We start from the raw sequence: 21,541 nt of genomic DNA on the forward strand, positions 1-21,541 counted from the left end.
GACTTCAGTGAGAAAAGAACAGTTCAAAACAACAACAGAAAAGGAAAATACAGACTATGGAAACACCCAAAAGCAGTATGAATTCTCCAAATAATGAATCTTCTGATTGACTGTCTTTGAGAACTTGAGCTACATCAGATTCACACTTTTTAACCAACTGACAATCGGAAGTGGAGGGTATCTAATTTACCATGTTTTGACATATATATTGTATTTACTGCCTGCTAAAACTTTCTGTGTGAGAACTGTCCAATTTGCTAATGAGCCTGGCTATAAGGATTCCTTTATAAGTGGGGCTGCTCCATATTATTACACTCACACCAAAGGTGCTTTCTGTGTTTCAAAAACTCAGCTGCACTTGGCAAAACTATCTGTCACTGAAACCACGGAAGAACTTTCTTCCAACAGAAAACGAACAGAGCATTGCTCACTGGTCAGCTGCTGTCATGTTTCAATGGGTCTGAATCCAGAACCACTGGACAGGTCAGTGAGGACCGCTGGCAAAGACAGGACACGGGTGAGGGTGCGTGGGGGCAAGGGGACCCCAGCCGCATGCACCACAGAGGACCCTCCGTCAGATCGGGTAACTGGTCCGCAGAGATGCGATATCTGCAAGGTAGGAACACGTGGACTCTGGAGGTCCAGAAATGGGAGAATCACACAGAGGGACAGAGAACTGGCGAAGGAAGAAAGACAGATGACGCTGGTGCAGGGCAGAGCAGTGGGGCGTGAGGGTGGACAGACTATGGGGCGGTGTCCACATCCTCTGCACAGAGGCCATCTCTTGGCCTCAGCTGGCCTTGTTTTACTGCAGTCTCACTTGGTGGCTGGGCAGGGTTCTTCTTCTTTTTTTTTTTAATTTCCTTCTAGTTGTTTGTTTGCTCCATTTAACTTGGAAACAGTAACTAGGGGTTTAGCATCTGGATCTTCAAGATGGTTTGATTTTAAAGGGGCCAGTTTTTGCAGAGGAAAGAGGAAGATGAATTTCTAATTTAATGGTTCCTGAGATCACATTCTCTCCAAGGCTTTTTTTTTTTTTTTTAACATTCTCTCCAACTTTTTTTGACATCAGTTCAGTTCAGTTGCTCAGTCGTGTCTGACTCTTTGCAACCCCATGAACCGCAGCACACCAGGATTCCCTGTCCATCACCAACTCCTGGAGCTTACTCAAACTCATGTCCATCGAGTTGGAGATGCCATCCAACCATCTCATCCTCTGTCATCCCCTTCTCCTCCTGCCCTCAATCTTTCCCAGCATCAGGGTCTTTTCAAATGAGTCAGCTCTTCGAATCAGGTGACCAAAGTATTGGAGGTTCAGCTTCAGCATCAGTCCTTCCAATGAACACCCAGGACTGATCTCCTTTAGGATTGACTGGTTGGATCTCCTTGCAGTCCAAGGGACTCTCAAGAGTCTTCTCCAACACCACAGTTCAAAGCATCAATTCTTCAGCACTTAGCTTTCTTTATAGTTCAACTATATATATTTTTTGACATATAGTTTCTAGTTTTTTTACCCTTGATAAATAACAGCGCAATGAACCACCTTGAACACACATCATGCACACTTTGGAGTCTTGAAAAATAGAATCCCAGAGGCAGAACAGGAAAATGATTCGTCCTCGTCCACACTGCTTGATCCTCCTACTGCCTGAACCACAGTGCTTCTGCCTGGAGTATCTCGTGGACAGAGGAGCCAATGAGTGGCCAGCTACAGTTCGCTGGGCTGCAAGGGTCGGACACAGCTGAGCACACAGCACACACAGCCCCAGGGAAGCCATCTGGTCCTGGGCTTTTCCTTGTGAAAAGATTTTTAATTGCTAATTAAATATCCTTATCTATCATAGGACAATTTGGACTTTCTATCTCTTCTTTAGACAGTTTTAATAATTTGCATCTTCCTAGGAATTTGTCCATCTCACCTAAGTTTTTGTTGTTTGTTGGCATCAAGTTTTTAAAATATCACATTATAATTATTTCATTTTCTATAAGATCAATAGCAGTGTCCTTTCCTTTTGCATCCCTAGCTTTGGTAATTTGTTTCTCCTCACTTTTTGTATTTTACCCTCAGCAGTCAAGCTAAATTTGTCAATTTTGTTCGATCTTTTCAAAGAACCAAATTTTGGCTTCATTGACTTTCTCTAGTTTAATGTTTTCTACTTCTTTGTTTTCCATAAATACATACATATATGATTTCCTTTATTCTGCTTCCCTGAGCAGAAGCCTGCTTTCCCTGTTCTGGTTTTTTAAGATAAAAACTAGGTTACTGATTTGAGAATGTTCTTCTTGGAGACAGATGTTACAAGCTTGTATCTAAGTACTGTGTTAGCTGCATTCTGTAAACTTTGATATGCCATGTTTTCATTTTAATTCAGTTCAAAATAATTTCCAATTTTAACGTAATATCTCCTTTACTCCATGAGTTACTCATAAGTGTCTTATTTAATTTCCAAACATGTGGTATTTTCCCAGACTTCTTATTATTGTTTGTTTCTAATTTATTATCATCGGGGTCAAGGAACACATTTTGTATGATTTTAAGATCTTCTGAGTCCTTTTAAGATTTACTGAGTAGTGTTTCATGGCCAAGCACATGGTCTACCCCGGAGAATGTCCCGTGAATGCCTGGAGCTCCTGGGTGGAGGGGTTTAAATCACCACAAGTCTAGATATGCTCCTGAGTGTCCCAGCCCAACAGACCAGCACAGCAAAGGATGGAGACTGGTCTGAAACTGGAGCCCACCCACAGAAGAAGAGACTTCTGCTCTGAAACAAATCAGGCTGCCACTCGGCCAAAACAGAAAAGCTGACATTATCTGGGGAGTTCCGACATCAATCAGATGCACAGAAAAGCTGACATCATCTGGGGAGCTCTGACATCAGTTAGACGTACAGAAAAGCTGACATCATCTGGGGAGCTCTGACATCAATCAGACAGAGCACGCAGCATGAACCCTGTGTGTTTAAGCTTCTTCCCTCCATCAGGACTTCTGAGACGCATCCTTTGTTGCAGGTATCAGCAGTTCATTCCTTTTTATTCCCAAGTCATATTCCATGGTATACACTGCATCTCGACTGTCCTTTCAAATTCTGAGGAATATTTGGGTTGTTCAAGTTTGGGGCTTTTGTAAACAAAGTTGCTGACAACTTTTGTGTACAAGTCTCTGTCTGGATATGACTTCAATTCTCCTGGTTAAACATACAGGAAGGGAACGGCTGACAGATGGTTGTATACGTTGAACATTTTTGCACCAGCAGTGTGAAAGTACCACATTTGACCACACCTTTACCTTTACCAATGTTTGGCACCCTCAGCTAATCTTTACAGTTTTAACCTTTTCCAAGAGCACGCAGTGGCATCTTGCTTGGTCTTAGTTCATATTTCCTTTGACGAATGATAATACTGAACATCTCTTTATGTGCTTATTAGTCTTCTCTGAGTTGTCCAAATATTCTGCCTATTTTTAACTTGATTGTTTGTCTTCTTCTTATGTGTTGTAAGATTTCTTTTATATTTTAGATATGAGTTCTTGAAAATATTTGTGAATCCTTTATTTTCCCATTCTCTGGCTTGCCTTAACTTCCTCTTGTTTTTTTTTAATTGAGTCTTTCAAAAAACAAAAGTTTCTGGTGAATGTAGCAATTTAATTGAAATTTAATTTCTAGTTTTACTAATAAGCATTGTGGTAAAATACCTGCTGTCAAGGTTCAGAACCTGTCAAGGTTCATATGATTATCTCAATAGATGCAGAGAAAGCCTTTGACAAAATTCAACACTCATTTATGATTAAAATTCTCCAGAAAGCAGGAATAGAAGGAACATACCTCAACATAATAAAAGCTATATATGACAAACCCACAGCAAGCATCACCCTCAATGGTGAAAAATTGAAAGCATTTCCCCTGAAATCAGGAACAAGACAAGGGTGCCCACTCTCACCACTACTATTCAACATAGTATTGAAGTTTTGGCCACAGCAATCAGAGCAGAAAAAGAAGTAAAAGGAATCCAGATAGAAAAGAAGAAGTGAAACTCTCGCTGTTTGCAGATGACATGATCCTTTACATAGAAAACCCTAAAGACTCTTCCAGAAAATTACTAGAGTTAATCAATGAATATAGTAAAGTTGCAGGATATAAAATTAACACACAGAAATCCCTTGCATTCCTATATACTAACAATGAAAAAACAGAAAGAAATTAAAGAAACAATACCATTCACCATTGCAACAAAAAGAATAAAATACTTAGGAGTATATCTACCTAAAGAAACAAAAGACCTATACATAGAAAACTATAAAACACTGATGAAAGAAATCAAAGAGGACACAAACAGATGGAGAAACATACCATGCTCATAGATTGGAAGAATCAATATTGTCAAAATGGCTATTCTACCCAAAGCAATCTATAGATTCAATGCAATCCCTATCAAGCTACCAACGGTATTTTTCACAGAACTAGACCAAAGAATTTCACAATTTGTATGGAAATACAAAAAACCTCGAATAGCCAAAGCAGTCTTGAGAAAGAAGAATGGAACTGGAGGAATCAACCTGCCTGACTTCAGACTCTACTACAAAGCCACAGTCATCAAGACAGTATGGTACTGGCACAAAGACAGAAATATAGATCAATGGAACAGAATAGAAAGCCCAGAGATAAATCCACGAACCTATGGACACCTTATCTTTGACAAAGGAGGCAAGGATATACAATGGAAAAAAGACAACCTCTTTAACAAGTGGTGCTGGGAAAACTGGTCAACCACTTGTAAAAGAATGAAACTAGAACACTTTCTAACACCATACACAAAAATAAACTCAAAATGGATTAAAGATCTAAATGTAAGACCAGAAACTATAAAACTCCTAGAGGAGAACATAGGCAAAACACTCTCCGACATAAATCACAGCAAGATCCTCTATGACCCACCTCCCAGAATATTGGAAATAAAAGCAAAACTAAACAAATGGGACCTAATGAAACTTAAAAGCTTTTGCACTACAAAGGAAACTATAAGTAAGGTGAAAAGACAGCCCTCAGATTGGGAGAAAATAATAGCAAATGAAGAAACAGACAAAGGATTAATCTCAAAAATACACAAGCAACTCCTGAAGCTCAATTCCAGAAAAATAAATGACCCAATCAAAAAATGGGCCAAAGAACTAAACAGACATTTCTCCAAAGAAGACATACAGATGGCTAACAAACACATGAAAAGATGCTCAACATCACTCATTATCAGAGAAATGCAAACCAAAACCACAATGAGGTACCATTACACGCCAGTCAGGATGGCTGCTATCCAAAAGTCTACAAGCAATAAATGCTGGAGAGGGTGTGGAGAAAAGGGAAGCCTCTTACACTGTTGGTGGGAATGCAAACTAGTACAGCCGCTATGGAAAACAGTGTGGAGATTTCTTAAAAAACTGGAAATAGAACTGCCATATGACCCAGCAATCCCACTTCTGGGCATACACACTGAGGAAACCAGATCTGAAAGAGACACGTGCACCCCAATGTTCATCGCAGCACTGTTTATAATAGCCAGGACATGGAAGCAACCTAGATGCCCATCAGCAGATGAATGGATAAGGAAGCTGTGGTACATATACACCATGGAATATTACTCAGCCGTTAAAAAGAATTCATTTGAATCAGTTCTAATGAGATGGATGAAACTGGAGCCCATTATACAGAGTGAAGTAAGCCAGAAAGATAAAGAACATTACAGCATACTAACACATATATATGGAATTTAGAAAGATGGTAACGATAACCCTATATGCAAAACAGAAAAAGAGACACAGAAGTACAGAACAGACTCTTGAACTCTGTGGGAGAAGGTGAGGGTGGGAAAGCATGTATATTATCTATGGTGAAACAGATCACCAGCCCAGGTGGGATGCATGAGACAAGTGCTCAGGCCTGGTGCACTGGGAAGACCCAGAGGAATCGGGTGGAGAGGGAGGTGGGAGGGGGGATCGGGATGGGGAATACGTGTAACTCTATGGCTGATTCATATCAATGTATGACAAAACCCACTGAAATGTTGTGAAGTAATTAGCCTCCAACTAATAAAAAAAAAATAAATAAAGATTTGGAACTAGAAAGAAAAAAAAAAGAAATTTATTGGTTCACTTAGTTCTGTAACTGCTCCATTGGAGTAAGAACTTAATATGTCATATTTAAACAGTGGGAAGTAGAAATATGGCAGTTTTATAAACTGCTATTTAGATCTCCTATTTGTTTAGGTTTTGCCCCCCTGAGCAGTCAAGAATGGAGAAAAATTTATGAAAGCATCCCATGACTATGGCAATTTTTTCATGTATTCCTTACACATTTCATGAGGACTCTTGGCTTTCTCAAGCAAAAATAGACTCCTTGGTCCAGCTCACTGACTTGTGTTGATGTTAATTTATATGACAGTATTACATTTTCTTTAATTCTGAATACAAGTGATAAAATATATTTTCTATATATAACTTTTGTGTAACTTTTAGCTGTATCTTTTATAAATAGTATATACTCATTTAAGTCAGCTAATCAATACCTTTTTTATTAGAAAAACTTAACCTATCACTGTTTATTACTACAGCTATATACTCTGTCTTATTTTGGACATTTTGTTCTGTTTCTACCTCTATTCCCTTGGCAGTATCTCAAGTTTTGCTTTTATCTTCTCAAGATTTTTATGAGAATGGAGCATCTTGTTAATTTTGTTAATGCCTGTTTTATGCATCTAAAGAATGTTTTAACCTACATCCCTCATCTCGCGAATCCTTTGAGTCTCATCTCATGGCAGAGTGTTGGCCACTGTGCTCCCCCATCCCGATCCAAGCTTTGTGAACTTTACTAATGTGACCTGAGGGTTCAGATTATCTGTTGTTACCAAATTCGTATTTTCTATACTAGACGCCTTCTGCGGCGTTCTATCTCATGACTAGAGGTGTGACAGCAGGATGACTTTGCTTTTGTCTTGTTGGATCCCACGGTTCTCGGCTCATCCTTTACTATGATGGTTTTCCCACGTGCTGGGTGTCTTCTGCTCTGAATTGATATCATTTTTTTCCAGAGAAGAAACAATCAGTATACATTATGTGAACTCTTACTAATAAAGTGTTTTTCTGTTGATTCTGGAAGTGAGAAGCTCCTTGGTTATGTATAAAATTGGGTCACAGCCTTTCTCCTTCAAGACTCCATTATTTCTCCAATTTCTTTTCCAGTTTCATTCTGCCTAGAAACTTATTGGATTTCCATCTTATTCTTGATGTTAAGTACTTTCCCAAAAGGTATCTAGCTTTAATTGCATTAATTTTACTTGATGTATGTGCCTCTTTCATACAGATCATGTATTCTCACTAAAGGTACTGCTTCTCTGAGGTTTTTTGGTTTTTCTTTTCCCTGAATTCTACAGTAGAGTGTTTTCAAAAGTGTGCTTTTATTCTGTGACTGCTGGATACAAATGTCTTTTTCTTGTTCTACAGAATGTTTTCACAAGCCCCATATTGTTTGCTTGTTTCTCTCCTGACCCATTATCAGGCGGTTTGTTAACATTGCATCACCAACGCCCAAAGGTGTCTTTATTGAGCCAAAGGTGCCTGCCGTGGATTCAGCTTTTATCGGAAAGTTGTAACGTCAGCCTTGGCACTTTCAAAAGCCCCTTTTTTAGCCTTCTTCAGGGTATACTCAAAACTTCTTGCCAGGGGCCCCCTCCTTCAATATTCTCTGTATTCCTTTAAATGTTAAGCTGATCAAAGAGCTCCCTGTGAGCTCCGCTGCACATCTGAGCAGACAGGCCTCCTCTGGGCCTGGCCTCTGATCACAGCGGGGAGCTGGGAGGAGACACACCTTCAGGAGCGGGCACCGAACGGCCCTCCTCCCAGCCGCAAATTCTACCAGGAGTCTGGCTTTCGCCCAAGGCAGTGAGCGAGGGTCTCAAACCTGCCCTCAGGACCCAGGTCCACACAATCCAAACCAAGGAAACAATAAGGAAGCACAGTTCCAGTTTTGTAAACCCCACAGGCTCTGCCCATGACCTTCCACAGGGAAGCTTCTACCACATGTGAGTGCTCAGGCCTCCTGAGGAGGAAAACTGCAGCTGAAAATGAAATCACAAACAAGTATTGTAACACTCTTAACAATTAAGAAAAGCTGAAAATCAACGAAATGCTCTCGAATAGGGGAGCTGATATATAAAATATGGTATATTCATATAATAAAACACATACAATGTTAAAAGCATTGCACTAAATCTACAGGTAGGCCACAGCTATATAAAATTCAGTGTACAAGTGCAAACAAGACTGAGACATAAAATCTGTAGTCTTTAACTTTTCAAAAATGGAAGCATAGAAATTATACACATATGTATATATGTAAGATACATGCATGTGATACTTACGGACATTACATGTGCATATGAAAGTACAAATACACTGAAATGATACACACTACATTAATTATAGTATGAGCTCTCCTGAAAAGACCAGGAGAACAGAGGAGAGAGAATAATGTGATTAGACTTGAAATGCAAAGTAAAATGAAACTACATCTATAACATTTTATTTAAATAAACGCTGTTGACAATTGTTGATTCTTCATGATGGGTACTTAGGTGTCTGTTTCCTTTATTCTTCTATAAATTTTTAAATTTTTTCTCAAAACTATACAACATACTGCTCACATAAGAACCGAAGACAGCCTCTGTCCTCCTGAAATGCCACTAGAAAATAATTTGCTGTAACTGACCAATGCAACACTATTCACGGCACATGGACAGACACAGATGAGGGTAACTTGAGGCCTTGCTCTGGAGAAAATGACCAGTCATGGGGTTTTACCTCTAAGCTGACCCGTGTCCCAAAGCCTGGCACAGTCTGGCCATGACCGCATCTATGGACAGGACTTGGAATGGTTTCTGGCACTGCTTTCAAGAGGGCACTGAGGGGGGAGGAGGACCCCCAGCCCCATTCCACCGCGCTCTGTCCCCTGCCCACCGCCAGGAGCAGCCGAGCAGAGGCCCTCCCGCGGCCCAGGAAGGCCGCCCTGTGGGGAGGGCAGCAGGGCCGCGCCGGCTGAGCCCTCCTCCGGGGCTCTTTTCTCGGTCAAGAGGAGCTGCCCGTCCTTCCAGGGCTCTGGGGGAGGTGGGTGTCCACCCCGGCCCTCACCTGAAGCCCCGACCCACGGTGGGCTAACCCTGGCAGAGCCTCCCGAGCTGGTAAACACGCTGCTTCCCATGGGAGACCTGCACGTCTCCGCCCCAGAGGCAGCCTCTCACCTGCTCCTTCATCTCCGCGTAGACCTTCTCCGAGTTCAGCTCCACCTGCCGCTTGAACTCCTCCAGCGCGGCGTCCGCCTGCCGTGCCTGCAGCCTCTGCCCCTCGCTCACGCGGGTCAGCTGCTCCTCCTTCTCCCTGGGAAGGCCACACAGGCCACAGCGTTAGCACATAATGGAAGAGCCAGGTTTGGTCACAGAACAAGCTTTAAGTCTCTCTAAAGCACAGACCAGATTTCTATCTGAAGTATCCAAAGGCTATAAAACCTCTCTTCAAAAGATGACAGTAACACGATTTGTCTCAGGAAAGAAGGATATGAGCACATAATGTGTGTTCTGGTAAGGACACACTGGCTTTGAACAACTTTCCTAGAACAAGACTGTTTATCACCATGGACCTCCACCACCCGACGGACGGAGAAGTGAGGAACAGTATTCAGCCTCAAAAAGGCATGAAGCTCTGATGCACCTGCAACATAGACAAATCTCGAAAACACCGCAATGTTACAGGAGCCAGACTCAAGGTCACAAGCTTACATATCGTATGATTCTATCTATGAGAAACATCCAGAACAAACAAACCCATAGAGACAGAGAAAGCAGGTCAGTGGTCACCACGGGCTGCGGGGACGGGGGGCTGGCAGTGACTGCTCACTCACAGGGGGCTGGGGGTGACAAACATGCTGGACTTAGATAGTAGTGATGGCCGCACATCTTCGTGGATATACTACAATCTGCTAAACTGTACACTCTGAAAGGATGAATTCTACGTATGTGAATAATCAGTTCAGTTCAGTTGCTCAGTCATGTCCAACTCTTTGCGACCCCGTGAACCACAGCACACCAGGCCTCCCTGTCCCTCACCAACTCCCGGAGTTTACTCAAACTCATGTCCATCAAGTCGGTGATGCCATCCAACCATCTCATCCTCTGTCGTCCCCTTCTCCTCCTGCCCTCAATCTTTCACATCTTGCTTAGAAAAGTGCATGGTACCACGGGAACCCCTCTAACACGCACGTCTGGCAGGAGCCGACCTACGGGGTGCCAGGCCTGGTGGAGCGCCATGCCGGCCAGACACAACCTCCTGCCCGCAGCGGACTTGCCTAAGAGAACCATAACCATCATGTTTCTATGTACCTTGAACTAAAACCAAATAGTCAAGAGGGTCCACCAACAGAAGAGGAATCTCTGCATGCTGAGAGAACAAAAAGTAAGACTTTAGGGTATAAACATGTGAATGTTAATGTTGGCCACTACTGAGCTCTGACTGGGTGCCGGGAGCTGCGTGAATGATTTTAACCCGTCTTCTCTCCTTCATTCTCACAGCCAGCTTGTGTAAGGCCATTTGCAGAACAGGAAACGGGCTCAGAGACCGTCCCCGAGGCCCCACGTCACTGATGGCCGAGCAGGACTGCGCCCCGGCGGCCCTGCGGAGCCCGTGCTCTGGCTGCTCTGTGGCTTTCCGGGTGTCCCTGATGCCGCTTCCTATACTCAGAAAGTGCCCCCAGAATGAGACAAGTGCCTCATAGAAGGGCCCCTACTGGGTCCCATGGCCAGGAAGCAGGTGGCAGAGAGCTGTCACGAGTGCTGGATGGACTTTGCTCCGGTGACTGGGAGCGGTCACCCAGAGGCTCCACTTAGAGGACTGTGACGTGGGTGCTGAGGCAGAGGCTGCAGCTGACGATGAGGGTCCCTACGAGGTCACGAGGTCATGAGGTCAGGACGCACAGGAGCTACTCCCCTGCCACATGCCCCTGGACTGTTCATCCCATGCTCGCCACACTTGAGGACCATCCCAAGTCTCACACACTTGGGGACTACAAGTTTTCAAAGGGTCACATTTGCATGCTCAGTCTGTTTCATATTAGAAAAGAAAGTACAGTGGACAATATTTGAAAACTTTTGTTTTTTGTTGTTCAGTCGCTCAATCATATCCAACTCTTTGCAACCCCACGGACTGCAGCACACCAGGCTTCCCTGTCCTTCACCATCTCCTGGAGCTTGCTCAAACTCATGTCCACTGAGTCAGTGATGCCATCCAACCATCTCATCCTCTGTTGTCCCCTTCTCTTCCTGCCTTCAATCTTTCCCAGCATCAGGGTCTTTTCCAATAAGTCAGCTCTTTGCATCAGGTGGCCAAAGTATTGGAGCTTCAGTATCAGTCCTTTCAATGAATATTCAGGACTGATTTCCTTTAAGATTGACTGGATTGATCTCCTTGCAGTCCAAGGAACTCTCAAGAGTCTTCTCCAACACCACAGTTCGAAAGCATCAATTCTTTGGCACTCAGCCTTCTATATTGTCCAACTCTCACATCTATACATAACTACTGGAAAAACCAGAGTTTTGACTGCATGGACTTTGTTGGCAAAGTGATGTCTTTGTTTTTTAATATGCTGTCTAGGTTGTTAAGCTATTCTTCCAAGGAGCAAGTGTCTTTTAATTTTGTGGCTACAGTCACTATCCACATTGATTTTGGAGCCCAAGAAAATGAAACATGATGCTATTTCCATATTTTCCCCACCTATTTGCCATGAAGTGATGGGACCGGATGCCATGATCTTAGTTTTCTGAATGTTGAGTTTTAGGCCAGCTTTTTCACTCTTGTCTTTCACCTTCATCAAGAGGCTCTTTAGTTCCTCTTCACTTTGAAAACTTAAAAAATTTATAAACCATATAATTTAAAATTATGCATCACTAATTAGCCAGGAGAAAATTCTAACACATTTTATAAAAATATATGAAATATCAACTTTTTCTGTAAATGCTGAAAGTGAGTTGTTTTAAATTTTTTGTGCAATAACTCACCTGAGCTACTGTTACTATAAATACTTTCAATTTACTAGGACAAAAATTTTCTCTATTTTATCTCATTCTTAACTATCAAATTTAGTTCATTTACTTTATAATTGACTACAAAAATCAAAGGCCAAAGTTTTATTCATGATCAGTTATATACTGAGACCTTAATAAAAATGCTCTTTGTTAAACTATAGCCTAGTGAGTAAGGCCCACTGCTTCTGACTGATCGTTTCTAGCCTGATGTCTGATGGCAGTGCAACAGTATGCCATCACCCTTCTGTGGACATTCCGCACATACACGCGAAACCCACCCCTCGGCCAGATCCTGTGCGTGATAATGAGGAAACGCACGGTGCTGTGCTGAAAACCAGATCAGAAGACAAAAGTGAACACTCAGTGCCAGGACCCAGGGTAGAACACTTAGTAAAATGTTCTTCAACACTAAGCAGCATTGGAATCCTCGTGGACAGAATCACAGATGCGGTAAGAAACTGAATCCTCCAAAAGACAGATGATGTTGAGGTTTTCAGGAATCAAAGAGGAACGTCATCCCGCATCCCATTTGCCATTTGAGAAAATACAATCTGGCATATTCACTGATATGTTGTTATTTGTTACTGTTGTTGTTTAGTCACTAAGTCATTTCTGACTCTTTTGTGAACCCATGGACTGTGGCACACCAGGCTCCTCTGTCCGTGGGATTTCCCAGGCCAAAATACTGGAGTGGGCTGCCAGTTCCTCCTCCAGGGGATCTCCCCAACCCAGGGATTGAACCTGTGTTTCCTGAGCATCTCCTGCATTGGCAGGTGGATTCTTCACCACTGAGCCACCAGGGAAGTCCTGTATGTTCACTTCAGTCGCTCAGTTGTGTCTGACTCTTTGCGACCCCATGGACTGCAGCACGCCAGGCCTCCCTGTCCATCACCAACTCCTGGAGCTTGCTCAAACACAAGTCCATCGAGTCGGTGATGCCATCCAGCCATCTCATCCTCTGTCATCCCCTTCTCCTCCTGCCTTCACTCTTTCCCAGCATCAGGGTCTTTTCAAATGAGTCGGCTCTTGGCATCAGGTGTCCAAAGTACTGGAGTTTCAGCTTCAACATCAGTCCTTCCAATGAACACCCAGGACTGATGTCCTTTAGGATGGACTGGTTGGATCTCCTTGCAGTCCAAGGGACTCTCAAGCGTCTTCTCCAACACCACAGTTCAAAAGCACCAATTCTTCGGCACTCAGCTTTCTTTGTGGTCCAGCTCTCACCTCCACACACGACCACTGGGAAAACCACAGCCCTGACTAGACTGTTGTACAGTAACATTAATAATAATAAGTGTCTTTACACATATTAAAAAGTGTTTACAGATGGCAAATATTGTTTTATAGTAAAATATTGACTTCTATTTAATATTTAATAGAAGACACAAGGAAATGAGCGAAGCCTCTCAATTCACTTTCAGTCCCACCTCACCTACAAAGCTAACAGTGGGGACGCTGACCACCACAGAAGGCAGCACTCAGGAAGTCAGTATTTCTGCCCAGTGAAGCCACACAAACACACTGAGCTCCATTCATACTCTGAAATCTTCTGTCTTAACATAAAATATGTCTTATTTAAATAAAAAGATGATATTCATTTTAATGAGGTTTCATTTTAATTTCCATCAAAGTAATGAAATAGAAGTTAAATTTTTCAGCACTTGAAAAAGAAAAGGGTTTGCTCCTCAATAATATAAGAACAGTATTTCCTTTTACCATGATTCCAAATAATGTGCCCTGTAAGAAGCAAAAAAAAAGTGACTTTGAAGATTATTTTTTTCAGTGGAAGTAGCTGTGGAGCTGAGTGTAAACGCATCACTCAAATGCCTTAAAGATGTGCCTCTGTGAAGATAAAAAGGTGGGAAGAAAATTTCCTTTTTAACTCTGATTTATTTATAAAATGCAGTAAATTTTCCTCGTCTGAGTATATAAAGCATAAAGAAGAAAGAAGCTGCATTCTTATACAACCACAAGCCAGTTCAGATTAAAGGATGTTCTGAAGACCATGATTATTCCAAACAGGCAATAAAATGTAGGAGACTAATGGACTACAATTTACTATTTCTTGAGCTTTGAAAGCTAACATTTATATGTTCAGGCCAACCTTAATTTGAAAATCTTCCCTTTGCACATTTCTGCACCAGTACTTTTGATAATGATGGCAGAGACCCAACATACATTCACAGGCTTCACATTACAGCAGACTTCATCTGCTGCCAGCTTGGCCTCTCCACTGGAGGCCCCAAGGAAAACAAAACAGAACAAAACACTTCCAACAGCCCTGGAAACCATAGACGAGTCCCACTCCCGCCCCAGCTAGGTGAAAAGCAAGACTTCAAGCAGCTACAGCCTCTCTCCTCACGGCTGCTACTGGTACTGACAGTGGCTCAGCCAGAAACTATGACTTTCAAGGCACTCGAAGTAATACCTTGCACTAACCACGAGCAATAAACAGACTTCTTCTGCCTCTTCTTCGCGTGACTAAGACCAGTGGTCTCCGCTAAATTCTTGCTAAAAATGATAAATGCTGTGGACACATCTAAACATTTGACACTTCAAGGGTTAGGAACAAACACCAGTGAAAATGGAAATTAACAGTGGTCTTAATATTGAAAAGATGACAACACTCCTCAAACTGATCTACAGATTCAACCCAGCCCCGATCAGAATTCCAGATGATGTCTTGCTGAAATTATTAAGTTGATCCTAAAATTCATATGGAAATACAAAGGACTCAAAATAGGCAAAACCATTTTGAAAAAGAACAAAGTTGGAGGACTCGCAAGTCTGTATTTATAACAATCACTTTGCTGTACAACAGAAGCTAACACAACACACTTTATAAAACAACAAATAAGTAAACAGGTGAAGAATCCTCACAGATATTTCTTCAAAGAAGATGTATAATTAGCCAAAAAACGCATGAACGGACTCTCGATATCTCAAAAGAAAAAAAAAAGGAACTGCAAATTAAAGTCACCATGAGGAGCGTAGCTCATGGAATTCCAGTTGAGCTACTTCAAATCCTGAAAGATGATGCTATGAAAGTGCTGCACTCAATATGCCAGCAAATTTGGAAAACTCAGCAGTGGCCACAGGACTGGAAAAGGTCAGTTTTCATTCCAATCCCAAAGAAAGGCAATCCCAAAGAATGCTCCAACTACTGCACAGTTGCACTCATCTCACATGCTAGTAAAGTAATGCTCAAAATTCTCCACCCAGGCTTCAGCAATACGTGAACCGAGAACTTCCAGGTGTTCAGGCTGGATTTAGAAAAGGCAGAGGAACCAGAGATCAAATTGCCAACATCCGCTGGATCATCGAAAAAGCAAGAGAGTTCCAGAAAAACATCTATTTCTGCTTTCTTGACTATGCAAAGCCTTTGACTGTGTGGATCACAATAAACTGTAGAAAATTCTGAAAGAGATGGGAATACCAGACCACCTGACCTGCCTCTTGAGAAACCTGTATGCAGGTCAGGAAGCAACAGTTAGAACTGGACATGGAACAACAGACTGGTTCCAAATAGGAAAAGGAGTACCTCAAGGCTGTATATTGTCACCCTGCTTACTTAACCTACATGCAGAGTACATCATGAGAAACGGTGGGCTGGAGGAAGCACAAGCTGGAATCAAGGTTGCCGGGAGAAATATCAACAACCTCAGATATGCAGATGACACCACCCTTATGGTAGAAAGTGAAGAGGAACTAAAGAGCCTCTTGATGAAAGTGAAAGACGAGAGTGAAAAAGTTGGCTTAAAGCTCAACATTCAGAAAACTAAAATAATGGCATCCAGTTCCATCACTTCATGGGAAATAGATGGGGAAACAGTGGAAACTGTCAGACTTCATTTTTCTGGGCTCCAAAATCACTGCAGATGGTGACTGCAGCCATGAAATTAAAAGATGCTTACTCCTTGGAAGGAAAGTTATGATCAACCTAGACAGCATATTAAGAAGCAGAGACATTACTTTGCCAACAAAAGTCCGTCTAGTCAAGGCTATGGTTTGTCCTGTGGTCATGTATGGATGTGAGAGTTTGGACTATAAAGAAAGCTGAGCGCCAAAAAATTGATGCTGTTGAACTGTGGTGTTGGAGAAGACGCTTGAGAGTCCCTTGGACTGCAAGGAGATCCAACCAGTCCATCCTAAAGGAGATCAGTCCTGGGTGTTCATTGGAAGGACTGATGCTGAAGCTAAAACTCCAATAGTTTGGCCACCTGATTCGAAGAGCTGACTCATTTGAAAAGACCCTGATGCTGGGAAAGATTGAGGGCAGGAGGAGAAGGGGACGTCAGAGGGTGAGATGGTTGGATGGCATCACTGACTCAATGGACATGGGTTTGGGTAGACTCCGGGAGTTGGTGATGGAAAGGGAGGCCTGGTGTGCTGCAGTTCACGGGGTCGCAAAGAGTCGGACACAACTGAGCGACTGAACTGAACCGAGCTGAGGAGCCATTAAACTGCCTCCAGGACAGCTGTACTCCAAAGACAGACAGTAGTAAGCATTATTGTTCTGTTTTGTTTTGCATTTACTCTGCTTGGATTTTACTGAACTTCTTCAATTAGCATAACTTTGTGTTCCATGAAACTGGAAAATTTGGGGCCATGAGTTTTTCAAATATTTTTCTGTTCTATCACTCTCTTCCCTCTGCTTCTGTGACTCAAATGAAATATATTCTATACATTGGTATTACCCTACAAGTGTCTGCAGCTTGTATTTTTTTCCACACATTTTCTCATTGTTCTCAGATTGACTTATTTCTAGTGACTCATCATCACGTTCTTTTGGTAATCTTCATTCTGGTGTTATATTCAGGCTATGTTTTAAACCTCAAGTGTTGTATTTTCCACTGTTTTCTTGTTGAAAGTTCTTAGCTTTTCATTCATTATAACCAATTTTTCTTGAAGTTCCTGTGCATAGCTACTTTAAATTTTGATCCGCTGATTCTAGTACCTAATTCATCCTGGGGTGGTCTCCGCTGATTGCATTTTCTGTTGAGAATAAAGAGGTCACATGTTATCCTGATTCTTTGTGCGTCAAGTCATCTTAGCTTCTATCTTTATGAGTGACGCAGAGTGGACAGTCTGGACTCTATTCTTTCCTCTGAATAGCACTGAATGATCATTTTCATTATTTGTTTATAGCAGGCAGTTAACTTGGCTGAATTCAAACTACAAACCTTGTCTCCCATGCAAGGAGCAGGAGCTCATCTATAAATCCACTCTGTTAGCCTGACTTGGGCTTTGGGAGTCTTGAGGGTCACGCAGAAATGTGAACCCAGAACACGCAGCACGGAAGCGGGCCCCCTGGATTCTCGGTGTCTGCACCTTACTTTGCCGGTGGCTCCAACTGCCCATTCTTCCATCTGGCTCTTCAAGCACCGAGACGACAAGCGTGCGACCGAGCTCTAGCTGTCCCAAGCGGCATCAGACGGGCACTGCTGTCAAAACGGGAAGCCCGCCTTCCCCTCTTCCAGGTGTCCTGCCTCCCATGTCTCCTTCTACGCATCCATCCTCTGGGGCCGAGTGTTACTTCTGAACAGGGAGCCTTACTTTATGTCTGAACAGAGTTTATACCTGTGGGGGGGGTCAGTTTCACAGGAGCTTGCCTGGCCATCCCTTCTTGGTTCTGACTGACTGGCAGAGTACCAGTCATTCTTTGGGGGCTCAGCTGGTAACTCTTCAGATAGAATTGCTAGCTGCTTCTTACTTTCATCCTTGTTAGCGCTTTTTATATACTGCTACTATAGCATTTCACATAAACTACGTACTTCCCTGGTGGGTCAGACGGGAAAGCGTCTGCCTACAATGCGGGAGACCCGGGTTCGATCCCTGGGTCGGGAAGATCCCCTGGAGAAGGAAATGGCAGTCCACTCCAGTACTATTGCCTGGACAATCCCATGGATGGAGGAGCCTGGTGGGCTACAGTCCATGGGGTCACAAAGAGTTGGACACGACTGAGCGACTCCACTTCCACTTCCACTAGCTTCGCAGGTGGTGCAGTGGTACAGAATGCACTGGCCAATTCAGGGGGTGCAGGAGACCAGGGTTCAATCCCTGGGTTGGGAAGATCCCCTGGAGGAGGCATGGCAACTCACTCCAGTATTCCTGCCTGGAAAATCCTAGGTACAGAGAAGCCTGGTGGGCTACAGTCCTTGGGGTCGCAAGAGATGGACACTCACACCTCGGCAAATAAAAACATGACTGAAATTTTTATGGTGAAATAAGAAAACTTTGGCAAAATGATCCTTAAGAAAAGAACAGCTTCAGTGTACAGTGAAGAAAAATCCCTCTAAAATCTTTCATCTTTCACTTTAAACTTCAAATAAATCCCAAATCTAATGCTGCTTCCTTTCATGTTTCCTATATGTAGGGAAGTACTGATTAAAAGCTCTGCATATAAGTTATACATAATATATGCAAATCTACATATGTGCCCATCAATCCATCTTATTTTATAGGCAGTAATATATCAGTAAATAACAGGGAAACACATGTTCCTCCTACGAAATGACAAAGTCTAAACATTGTAAAGTAGGTGCAGAACCACTTCTTGTTACTATGGAGAGGAAAAAGGCAGTGTGAAGTCATTCAAGCAGAATGATAAGTAAACCAAAGCCAGATCAAAGGAATAAAGAAGAAAGGCTGAAATGTGAGGCTGAAATATTTATTTCCTTCAAAACACCATCCATGCCTTGTCCCTGGGCAGTTCAATATTTCAAAGTAGCTGAAAAATATTCTCACTTACATTCATCACTGTGCACAAGCAGATGAAATTTTAAGTAGGCAAATTTCTCTTTATTTACTAAATATAAATGTAACATTTATCACTGAGAGAAAATTTTCTGCTTATCATAAATGATTTCTAAATTATGTGAAATATATTTCAAAGCCACAGTAGACATTTTCTAGTACTTTACTGAATGATGTTGCTACAGACTATGACATTTTATTATGGAACCATAATTTTCAATGGTTTTGCAAATGATGAAAGAGTGAACATTGAGTGATTTCTATACTCATTACATTTAGAGTAGTTCATACATTATTTCATTTCATTATATAACTATAGAAAATTATTTTTTCACAAAAGAAAACAATTAAATTTAGAAGAGTTAAGTGATTTACTGAAGTTTATATACTAAGGGGCAAAGTGAGAAGTTAAAACAGCCCATCTGACTTCAAAGTCAAAGTTGTTCTATTACTTTAAATCTGTGCATGTGTGTATATATATATATATATATATATAACACATATAGTTAACTAAATCACTGTTCAATATTAATTAACTAGGCCCTTACTATAATTTATCCTTATATAACATTAATATTTGTATAACAAATAACTTTTACATTTGAAAGCTAAAATGTCCATCAAGCATTTACTTAGCACTATATGCCAAGATGTGAGCTTGGTGCTAGAAATACAAAAATAATCAAGACACTGGCCCTGCTTCCAAAATGGGAAGAAAGACACTTTATATTGTTGTCAGTGTAATAAACCTGCACAAAGATATGAATGCAACACTATGAACAAAGACCGGTGGAATTCATTGTACTTAGAGTAGAACAGTAAAGCTTTATAAAGGGCACATCATTTTGGTAAGATCATCGCTAAGAATGTTTAAGAGGTATTATTTATGTGTGTGTGTGTGTGTATACACATGTTGTTGTTGCTTAGTTGCTAAGTCACTGACTCTTTGCAACCCCATGGGCTGTAGCCCGTCAGGTTCCTCTGTCCATGGGGATTCTCCCAGGCAAGAATACTGGACTAGGTTGCCATTTCTTTCTCCAGGGCATCTTTCCAACCCAGGGAACAAACCTGTGTCTCCTGCACTGGAAGGCAGATTCTTTACATACATATTATATGTTAAGTGTATGTATATAAATTGTACATGTATTTGTAAAATACATAATAGCATTTGATATTTATAAATTATCTTTTCCTCCTTACCATCATACTTTCCATGAAAAAAGTAAACCTCCATCAGATTTTTCTTTCAAGAGGAAGATGACAGGTAATCCTTTCTAAAGATAGGATTAAAGTCTTTGAGATAAAATAACATGTAGAACCATTTTTACTGATTATAAAACACTCTATTGATAGGGCATAAAAGTATGTTATCTGGATTTGCACTACTTTTAAGATACCCATCCATTTATAGACATATATCAGGCCTCCCTGACCATTTCTGCCCCCTCACACTAAACTCCTCCCAGGACCCAAGTGCCCATCCTCCACGTGCATGGTCAGTGCGGTCATCCGCTCATCCGCCACCATGTGGCATCCACCTGTTCATGTACCACTCATGTATTAACACCGATTCTGGGTAGGCTCCTGCAAAGAGGCTGAGGAATCACCACTGGGTGAATCACAACCAACTCCTGGGCTACAGGAGCTTCCAGTCTAGCAGGGGAAAGCCTGTGAATTAATACACTGCTATTAGTGAACATTCAATGAAATGAACAAAGGGAATGAATTAAGGGTTTGTATAAACAGGGAAAAATAAACCTTCCCTAAGAATCAGGATATAAGACAGTGATGTCAAGTCAACTGAAGGGTGAGAAGGGCTGGAGAATGCAGGATAAGGACACGCCAGGGAGAAGGACAGGTGGAGAAGCTGTGAAAGGGAAAGGCTGCTGCCAAGTCCTGGATGAGAACGGGAGTCAAGAAGACAAACAGAGAACAGAGAAAGGGGTTTGTGATGATGCTGAGAATTACTTCCACACGCCGAAATTCTAGAGAGAGAATTTCTATAGCTTTACAGAAAAACTACAATGTTTGAAAAATACAATGGATGAGACTAAAGGCAGATTATAAACTGCTAAAGAGAAGATGAGCGAACATGGAAACTAACCACAACAAAGCACAGAAGGAAGACAGAATAACAAAAGGGAAGGGAAGCACTGGTGACCTAATGCACGTGCACCCAGAGTCTCCAGAGGAGAACACCAGAGAGAGGTGGGATGGGGAAATCTTTGAAGAAATAATGGCCAAAGCCTTTTCAAATTGAGCTAAAGTTAAAAACTTACAGATCTAACATGACCTAATTGACACTTAGGGAACATTCCACCCAACCACAGCAGAAAACATGTTACTTTCAAAAGTAGAATACTTAGCAAAAATAGACTACATTTGGGAACATAAAACAATTCTCAAACATTTTATAAGGATTCAAGTCATGCAATGCATACTCTCTGATCACAGTGGAATTAAATTTAAAACCTATTTAAGAAAGACTTCTATGAAACCTCCAAATAATTGAAAACTAAATATTATTCTTCTACCAAACATAGGGGTCAAAAAAGAAGTAAAATGAGAAGTTAGAAAATATTTTGAACTTTATGAAAATGAATAAAAAAACATATCAAAATTAAAAAGATGCTTCTAAGGACTGATGCTGAAGCTGAAGTTCCAATACTCAGGC

The 21,541-nt window shown here is 41.7% G+C and overlaps 1 protein-coding gene across 4 annotated transcripts in view; it reads right to left on the reverse strand.

Moving 5' to 3' along the window:
- The window catches only part of CEP112 (centrosomal protein 112), a 301,353-nt gene that overhangs the window by 166,679 nt on the left and 113,133 nt on the right, over positions 1 to 21,541 (reverse strand). For all 4 annotated transcript variants that reach the window (XM_043905758.1, XM_043905757.1, XM_043905759.1 and 1 more), the window contains one exon: positions 9,280 to 9,415. In XM_043905758.1, the coding sequence (XP_043761693.1) occupies positions 9,280 to 9,415 (136 nt within the window). The remainder of the gene's footprint in view (positions 1 to 9,279; positions 9,416 to 21,541) is intronic.

Source organism: Cervus elaphus, chromosome 5 (genome assembly GCF_910594005.1).
Source record: "Cervus elaphus chromosome 5, mCerEla1.1, whole genome shotgun sequence".
Lineage (NCBI taxonomy): Eukaryota > Metazoa > Chordata > Mammalia > Artiodactyla > Cervidae > Cervus > Cervus elaphus.